Source organism: Etheostoma cragini, unplaced genomic scaffold (assembly GCF_013103735.1).
Source record: "Etheostoma cragini isolate CJK2018 unplaced genomic scaffold, CSU_Ecrag_1.0 ScbMSFa_1523, whole genome shotgun sequence".
Taxonomy (NCBI): domain Eukaryota; kingdom Metazoa; phylum Chordata; class Actinopteri; order Perciformes; family Percidae; genus Etheostoma; species Etheostoma cragini.
Window position 1 is genome coordinate 14599 of NW_023265587.1, and position 10023 is coordinate 24621.

Genomic DNA, 10023 nt, shown 5'->3' on the forward strand with positions numbered 1-10023 from the left:
ATTGAAAAAAAGTGACACAAATGTATTAGAGCATTGAAAAAAAGTGACACAAATGTATTAAAGAGCATTGAAAAAAGTGACAAAAGTTGTGAAAGAGCATTGAAAAAAAGTGACAAAAGTTTATGAAGGAGCATTGAAAAAAGTGACAGAAATGTATTAAAGAGCATTGAAAAAAGTGAAAATAATGTATGAAAGAGCAATGAAAAAAAGTGTGTTCAGGGGACAGGCTGCTTGCACATAGTGACGTCTTAAATAATTGTAAACCAATCCATTTCCTACGTCCATGTAACCCTACTTCTAATACTTGGATTTTTAGTTTTTTTGTTTATTCCGTGGTGTTTCACTAGCATTAAATATAATTTGCTGACTTATATTCCAGCCAATCAGCTTTCGTATTATTGGTGCAAGTCTCTTTTGAACCATAGACCATTTGTACCATAGACCATACTATTGGAAAGTGCAAGTTTAGCGACCTTTGGCTTGAAAAAACTGAATTTAAAGCTACTAACAAAGTATTGGAAGGCTACTGCTTTAATGCAAGGCAGCAATTAACTGTGTGACTGGATTTCCTTTTTCTTATGTTTTAAACCCTGGACTACAGTCCTGCAGAACCTGTGAGCTGTGTCTCCGTGTGTCCACGTCTCTGCGTTTGTCTCTCCTCAGAGACACTGAGACACTACTCATGCTCTTGCACTCGAAAGGGAAAAACCCTGAAGACGTGACACAGCAGGATCCTCTATTTGTTTGGTTTGTGGCTCTTCCTGTCCGCCCCCGGCTCTCCGCAAACACGCTCCAAATTCACAGTGCTGTGTCAACACGGACTGCAGAGCTCAGTGGGAGCTGACCCTCCTTCTGTGGTGACCCAAAAAGACAGTTTTTGGGTCTTTGTGTCCATGTTGTCCTAAGGCCCAGTCATGAAAAAGACAGGGATTTGCAGCGTGGGGAGTTGTGCAGGACTAAGACGTTCGGCAGGACTTTTTATTTTGATTTAATCGCAGCTTTTTACAGGTTTCAACCCTTGTGTTGTCCAAATTGACCCGTTTCAAAGTGTTTTTATATCAGAAATATGTCTTTCTTTCAACCAAATTGCCCGAAAATAACATGGATGACTCCGTACAACATTCTTCAGGTGAAATTAATGATTAGTTTCATTGATTTTTTTTGTGGCTTAGCATTTTAATTTTTTTTTTAACGGTTTCAAAACAGTACACGGACTAAACTTTGACATCTACCCATCTGTGATCCACCGACTTTTAACTATTAGTCAAAATAATTCATAATTTCTGCCTTTTTAACTAAACTAACTTTTGTATAATTTGATATAAATGAGGTTTTTTGACCATTAATTCCAAGAATAAGTGTAAAACCTATTAAAAAGAATCAAGAGAATGAAAAAAGTGACAAGCGACAAAAACATCGGAGAAGAACAAAAAAATAAGTTCATTTTCAATTTGGACAGAAAGGACAAGTTCTTGGTTAACGGGAAGACAACACAAGGGTTAAACTTGTGTAAATGTTACTTTTAATTGAAATGGATGTAGATTTAGGTGTTAGAATACACGTTACTGTCTCCAAGGCAACTAACTGGGACAACCTTTTCATATTTAGGATGTTGATTATTGGCCAAAATGTCAGAACCATCCAAGGTAGATGTGAAATTGAGAAACTAAACTTGTAGGAGCCAGAAGCCCATAAAATATCAACCTTGCCTGCTTTTATTCGCAATGTCTTGGAGAAGCACTACAACACCCAGAATCCTCAGCGTAACACCGACGTCTCTGATTGGTGGAGCTCGCCGGTACCATGGAGGCGTTGAATGACTCTTTTAAAGCTGCTGAATGTCTTCTTTACACAGTCTTGCACCTTTGGTGTTTTTCACAATGTTGTTTTGGGCCAAATCACATGTTTTATGTTCACTCAAAATATCATTTACCAGCTGGTTGGCGTGGTTACAAACTTATAACGCTTATATATGAGCATCTAATGAATGTGGGGTTATGGTATGGGGAAAATAACCCAGTATGGAAAAAAAAAAACTAGTTTGGGGGAATACCCAATATGGGGAAAGTTTTTCCATTTTTTTGTCACTTTTAGCTTTTGTTTAAAACCTTACATTTTGCATTTTTTTTTGTCTTTTTTGCATTTTTTTGTCCTTTCAGCATTTTTTTTGTCACTTTTTCATTTTTTTTGTCGCATTTTGCTTTTTTTTCAAAACATAAAAAAAACAATCTTGCATTTGTTTTTTGTTTTTGCATTATTTTGTGTCAGTTTTTTGCATTTTTTTTGGTCAGTTTTGTTGCTTTTTTTTACCAAAACATTTCAAAACAAATCTAGCATGTTTTTTTTCTCCATTTTTGCATTATTTTGTCCTTTCAGCATTTTTTTGTCACTTTTTCATTTTTTTGTCGCATTTAGCTTTTTTTCAAAACATAAAAAAACAATCCTGCATTTGTTTTTTGTTTTTGCATTTTTTGCATTATTTTGTGTCAGTTTTTTGCATTTTTTTTGGTCAGTTTTGTTGCTTTTTTTTACCTAAACATTTCAAAACAAATCTAGCTTGTTTTTTTTCTCCATTTTTGCATTATTTTGTCCTTTCAGCATTTTTTTTGACACTTTTTCATTTTTTTGTGGCATTTTGCTTTTTTTCAAAACATAAAAAAAAACAATCTTGCATTTGTTTTTGCATTTTTTGCATTATTTTGTGTCAGTTTTTTTGCATTTTTTTTGGTCAGTGTTTTTGCTTTTTTTTACCATAACATTTCAAAACAAATCTAGCATTTTATTTTTTTTCTGCATTTTGTTGTCCTTTCAGCATTTTTTTGGTCACTTTTTCATTTTTTTGTCGCATTTTGCTTTTTTTTCAAAACATAAAAAAACAATCTTGCATTTGTTTTTTGTTTTTGCATTTTTTGCATTATTTTGTGTCATTTTTTTGCATTTTTTTTGGTCAGTTTTGTTGCTTTTTTTTACCAAAACATTTCAAAACAAATCTAGCTTGTTTTTTTTCTCCATTTTTGCATTATTTTGTCCTTTCAGCATTTTTTTTGACACTTTTTCATTTTTTTGTGGCATTTTGCTTTTTTTCAAAACATAAAAAAAAACAATCTTGCATTTGTTTTTGCATTTTTTGCATTATTTTGTGTCAGTTTTTTTGCATTTTTTTTGGTCAGTGTTTTTGCTTTTTTTTACCATAACATTTCAAAACAAATCTAGCATTTTATTTTTTTTCTGAATTTTTTTGTCCTTTCAGCATTTTTTTGGTCACTTTTTCATTTTTTTGTCGCATTTTGCTTTTTTTTCAAAACATAAAAAAACAATCTTGCATTTGTTTTTTGTTTTTGCATTTTTTGCATTATTTTGTGTCATTTTTTTTTCATTTTTTTGTCGCATTTTGCTTTTTTTTTCAAAACATAAAAAAAAACAATCTTGCATTTGTTTTTTGTTTTTTCATTTTTTGCATTATTTTGTGTAAGTTTTTGCATTTTTTTTGGTTAGTTTTTTTGCTTTTTTTTACCCAAACATTTCAAAACAAATGTAGCATTTTTTTTAATGAATTTTTTTGCATTTTTTTTGTCCTTTCAGCATTTTTTTTGTCACTTTTTCATTTTTTTGTCGCATTTTGCTTTTTTTTCAAAACATAAAGAAAACAATCTTGCATTTGTTTTTTGTTTTTGCATTTTTTGCATTATTTTGTGTCAGTTTTTGCATTTTTTTTGGTCAGTTTTTTTGCTTTTTTTTAGCAAAACATTTGAAAACAAATCTAGCATTTTTTTTTCTGCATTTTTTTGTCCTTTCAGCATTTTTTTGGTCACTTTTTCATTTTTTTGTCGCATTTTGCTTTTTTTCAAAACATAAAAAAAACAATCTTGCATTTGTTTTTTGTTTTTGCATTTTTTGCATTATTTTGTGTCAGTTATTTGCATTTTTTTTGGTCAGTTTTTTTGCTTTTTTTTTACCAAAACATTTCAAAACAAATCTAGCATTTTATTTTTTTTCTGCATTTTTTTGTCCTTTCAGCATTTTTTTTGTCACTTAGTCATTTTTTTGTCACATTTTGCTTTTTTTTCAAAACATAAAAAAATACAATCTTGCATTTGTTTTTTGTTTTTGCATTTTTTGCATTATTTTGTGTCCGTTTTTTGCATTTTTTTTTGGTCAGTTTTGTTGCTTTTCTTTACCAAAACATTTCAAAACAAATTCAGCATGTTTTTTTTTTCTGCATTTTTGCATTATTTTGTGTCAGTTTTTTCAGATCAAGCAATCATCTCTACCAGTGTATAAAATGCTCCAGGCTTCTTTATGGGGCTCTGGTATATTCACATTCATGGAAAACTCAACAAATGTCACCAATTGTTTTTTCATCCACTCAGGTGAACGTGGGCAAGATGGATTCTCCCATCGAGAAGTGGAATCTGATCATAGGCAACCTGGCCCTGAAGCAGGTAACACACCCGGTCTAGCTGTTGCCCTCATGTTGTCTTCATGTTGTCTTCATGTTGCCCTCATGTTGTCTTCATGTTGTCCTCATGTTGTCCTCATGTTGCCCGCATGTTGCCCTCATGTTGCCCTCATGTTGTCCTCATGTTGTCCTCATGTTGTCCCCATGTTGTCTTCATGTTGTCCCCATGTTGTCTTCATGTTAACTTCATGTTGTCCTCATATTGTCCTCATGTTTTCCCCATGTTGCCTTCATGTTGCCCTCATGTTGTCCTCATGTTGTCCTCATGTTGCCCTCATGTTGTCCTCATGTTGCCCTTATGTTGTCCTAATGTTGTCCTCATGTTGTCCTCATGTTGTCCTCATGTTGCCCTCATGTTGCCCTCATGTTGTCCTCATGTTGCCCTCATGTTGCCCTCATGTTGTCCTCATGTTGTCCTAATGTTGTCTTCATGTTGTCCTCATGTTGTCCTCATGTTGTCTTCATGTTGTCCTCATGTTGTCCTCATGTTGTCCTCATGTTGCCCTCATGTTGCCCTCATGTTGTCCTCATATTGCCCTCATGTTGTCCTCACGTTGTTCCTAGTTCCCCTCATGTTCCACTCATGTTGTCCCCATGTTGTCTTCATGTTCCCCTCATGTTGTCCTTATGTTCCCCTCATGTTGTCCCCATGTTGTCCTCATGTTCCCCTCATGTTGTCCTCATGTTCCCCTCATGTTGTCCTCATGTTGCCATCATGTTTTCTCATGTTGCCATCATGTTGCCCTCATGTTGTATTTATGTTGTATTTATGTTGCCCTCATGTTGTCCTCATGTTGCCCTCATATTGTCCTCCGGTTGCCCTCAAATTGTCCTCATGTTTCTCAAATTGTCCTCATGTTTTCTCAAGTTGTCCCCATGTTGGCCCCATGTTGTTCCCATGTTCCCCTCATGTTGTACTCATGTTGTCCTCATTTTGTACTCATGTTGTCCTCATGTTGTACTCACGTTGCCCTCATGTTGTCCTCATGTTGTCCTCCGGTTGCCCTCATGTTGTCCTCATGTTGTCCTCATGTTATCTTTAACACTTGTTAACATATTATATTCATAGGACAAATCTATCTGGAAAACTCAGTTTATAATAGCATTAATTTCTATATTTATTCAGTACAAATCCATGTGTAATGACAATAAAGTTGAATTTAATCTAATCTAATCTTCTGGATACACTGCCGCTGATTAAAAATGGTCATTTTGGGGATTTAGATTGACTCAGACTGTCTGTCTGTGTAGGGCTACGTACATGTTGCTAATAATCTACCCTCACACTGATAAACACAGCACATGCAGTGTCACTGTGTTTTCACGACCTGTTTGTCCAGTATGTCACGCAATGACACACACACACACACACACACACACACACACACACACACACACACACACACACGTCAGCAGGATGAAAATCCACCTGGACGTGATGTTACTCACACTAGTACACAATCATGGTAACATGGAGCATGACCTAGCCTCGTGCTAATCCTGTAAGCACTGCTTTCGCACACATAGTGTGTGTGTGTGTGTGTGTTTGTGTGTTTTCTCTACTCTAGTGAAAGACCACATGGTCCCTCTCTCTCCCCCCCTCCCCCTCCAGGTCCAGGCCACCGTGGTGGGTTTCCTGGCTGCCGTGGCGGCCGTGGTCCTCGGCTGGATCCCGGAAGGGAAGTTCCAGATGAGCCACGCGATGCTGCTCTGCTCCAGCAGCGTGGCCACGGCCTTCATATCCTCCCTGCTGCAGGGTAAACACACACACACACACACACACACACACACACACACACACACACACACACACACCCCAGTTTAAAACAAGCTGTTAACACTGTGACGACGGGAGAAACTGGGTCACTTCAGTCCCCCTTCCCAAACAGTCCTTGTTATTAATCTCACATGCAGTTAAAAACCATGTCTCTCTGACAGACTAGTTTTGGTGATGACCCCTTGACCCTCTTCGTGTCCCCTTCAGGTTTCATCATGGTGGGCGTGATTGTGGGCTCCAAGAAGACGGGCATCAACCCGGACAACGTAGCCACGCCCATTGCCGCCAGTTTCGGGGACCTCATCACCTTGGCGATCCTGGCCGGGGTCAGCCAGGGCCTCTACAAGTGCCTAGGTACGTGAAGACCACTACATAAGTGCATCAGGACTGGCTAACCAAGTCCAATGAGACACCAGTCTGCATGTTGTCGTTGGGGGACTGGGGGGGGGGGGGGGGGGGGGGGGGGGGGGGGGGGTCGATACTTAACTCGGTTAGTTGTTAATTATTAAATGAATTAGCATTTATTTTGATACTCATTTAATTGGTCTTTTTTTTTATTACATGAAAAACAGTTTAACCCTTGTGTCCTCCTCGGGTCAAACTGACCTGTTTCAAAGTGGTTTATATCAGAAATGTGGATTTCTTTCAACCAAATTGCCCCAAAAATAACATGGATGATTCCATACGTTGTTCAGGTGACATTAATGATTACTTTAATTTGATTATTTCGGTGTTTTATTTAATATTATAGCATTTGAATTCTTTTTTTAATGGTTTTAAAACCGCATCCCGACTAAAATTTGACATATGCCCATCTGTGATCCAGTCAAAATAATGGATTATTTCTACCTTTTTAACTAAAAACATATGTATAATTGGATATAAATGAGGTTATATATTATATTAAACTTGTTATTAAACCAGCTCAGGTTTTTAAAAGAGCGCTAAAACTGTGGAAAAATAAAATAAATCACAAATAAATCAAAAAAAGTGACAAAAACAGTGGAAAAGCACGAAAAAAGGTTCCTTTTCAATTTTGACCTGGAAGGACATGTTCAGGGTTAAAGGGAAGACAACAAAAGGGTTAAATCTGAATCCAGCTTTTTAAAATATTTTCGCTAACGCTTTGAAGTTAGCTACATAAGACTGACACAACACTGTCATAACACAGTCATGACACATGACCCCTAACCATAACTGGTCATGACATAACTGAACAACATGTACTAAAATAAGCGTTATGTCATGAACATTTATTACTTGTTTGTCATGTTGATGACATGTTCACGGCAATGTCATGTCACTCTTATGTCAAATTAAGTGGAACCAAATTTTCTAGTTTCTTCTCTAGGAGACATTTGAAGACGTCATCTAGGGCTAATAATTTAACTAACACTTTGAGGTTAGCTACATAGGACTGACACAACGCTGTCATGACCACTTGACACTGTTGTAACACAGTCATGACACATTAACCCTAACCATAACTGGTCATGACAAAAATGAATGACATGTACTAAAATAAGCGTTATGTAATGAACATTTATTACTTGTTTTATAATGTTTATAACACCTTCACCGCAATGTCATGTCACTCTTATGTAGATACCTTCAAGTTAAGTGCAACCAAATTTTCTAGTTAAAAAGTTTAATTCTGAATCCAGCTTTTTAAATGTTAATATTTTTGGTAACATTTTGAAATTAGCTACATAAGACTGACTCGGCGCTGTCATGAACACTTGACACAATCATAACACAGTCATGACACATGAACCCTAACCATAACTGGTCATGACATAACTGAACGACATGTACTAAAATAAGCATTATGTCATGAACGTTCATGACTTGTTTTATAATGTCGATGACACTCTCACGGCAATGTCATGTCACTCTTATGTAGATACCTTCAAGTATAGTGGAACCACATTTTCTAGTTAAAAAGTTTAATTCTGAATCCAGCTTTTTAAATGTTAATGTTTTTGCTAACACTTTGAAGTTGGCTACATAAGACTGACACGACACTGTCATGAACACTTGACGCTGTCATAACACAGTCATGACACATTAACCCAATTGTTAGGTGACACAGAACACATTTAAATCACTTCATTTGGTCTATTTTCTCTCAGTTAGAAATGGTTGTAAAGCCCAGATTTGATCTTTTTGTGGTGAGACACTTCCCTCTGTTGGCCACTAGAGGTCCCTCCTGCCTTCTCATAAGTTAAGTGTCTTCCCCACCCACTACCACCCACTCCACACGTTCAATTCATGTCACAACCAGACCTCCACCAGTGACCACTAGTGACCCACACTAACCTAGTGCACCACCTTGTCTCACTTAACCCTCATGTTGTCATCGGGTCAATTTGACCCGTTGTCCTATATCAATGTTCTTTTTAATTCCCCAAAATAACATGATTGATTCCACCCAACGCTCTTTGCCAAGTACAAATCTCTACTTTCATTCATTTTGGGGCGTCTTGTTCAATTTTATAGCATTGTAAACCAAAATTGAAGTGTTCATGAAATAGTATTGAGTTAAAAGTTGACATATTCCAGTCTGTGATTATCATCAACATCCATTCCTTTAATTTTAGTCTCAATAATTCCTAATTTCTGCTTTGCTAACTCAAACATTAGGTATGATTTCCTATAAATGAGATTTATTGACCATAAATTCCAAAAATAACTGGAAAACTAAAGTTAATAAGTTAGTGCTACGTTGTGTTAAATGTCAATTAAAGGGAGAGACATTGAAAAAAGTGTTGAAAAAATGGACAAAAAACGTGAGAAAAAAGTTAAGAACATCGATTAAAACTGTGAACAAAAGTTTGGATTTTTAATTGTAACGGGAAGACAAGACAAGGGTTAAATGTGGATGTTTTATTCATTTTTTTAAGCATTTAAACGCCTTTATTTATGAAAGACCGTTAAACAAAGTGACCAAAATGTCCCAAAAAGCTTCAAAAAGTGCAGAAAGAAAGTGACGAAATTGTAAACCAAATTGAAGTGTTTTTGAAATAGTATTGAGTAAAAGTTGACAAATTCCAGTCTGTGATTATCATCAACATCCATTCCTTTAATTTTAGTCTCAATAATTCCTAATTTCTGCTTTGCTAACTCTAACATTAGGTATAATTTCTTATAAATGAGTTTTATTGACCATAAATTCCCAAAAATTATTGTAATAATAAATTGAATTTGTATAGCGCTTTTCCCGAGCTCAAAGTCGCTTAACAGAGTAGAGACAGTTATTAAAAAAAAAAAAAAACTAAGGATAGGCAGAACAGAAAAGATGGGTCTTCAGACGGGACTGAAAAATGGTGAGGGACTCAGAGATGCAGATCTCATGGGGGGGGGAGGAGTTCCACAGCCTTGGAGCTGCCCTGGAAAAGGCTCGGTCCCCAAAACTGCGGAGCTTTGACTTGGGGACAAAGACGAGACCGGCTGTGGTGGATCTGAGGGCCCGTGAAGGTTGGTAGGGGGAGAGGAGGACAGTGAGGTATGACGGGGGAAGGTGGTGGATGGCTTTGTAGGTGAGGATTGTAAACTAAAATTAATAAGTTAGTGTTACGTAGTGTTGAAAACGTCAAAAAAAGTGACATTTGACATTGAAACATTTGAAAAAAGGGACAAAAATGCAAGAAAAAGTTAAAAACATTGATACAAAAAACGTCAATAAAAGGGATGATTTTTAATTTTGACAAGAAGACAGCACAAGGGTTAACCCTGATGTTGTCCTCGGGTCAAATTTGACCCGTTTTCAGTTTTTTCATCACAAAGA

The 10023-nt window shown here is 36.3% G+C and overlaps 1 protein-coding gene across 3 annotated transcripts in view; it reads left to right on the forward strand.

Annotated features, from left to right (window-relative positions):
- Positions 1-10023, forward strand: part of slc41a2b (solute carrier family 41 member 2b) — a 48044-nt gene that overhangs the window by 8643 nt on the left and 29378 nt on the right. For all 3 annotated transcript variants that reach the window (XM_034865386.1, XM_034865388.1, XM_034865387.1), the window contains 3 exons: positions 4371-4442; positions 6072-6216; positions 6444-6590. In XM_034865386.1, coding sequence (XP_034721277.1) covers positions 4371-4442; positions 6072-6216; positions 6444-6590 — 364 coding nt within the window. The remainder of the gene's footprint in view (positions 1-4370; positions 4443-6071; positions 6217-6443; positions 6591-10023) is intronic.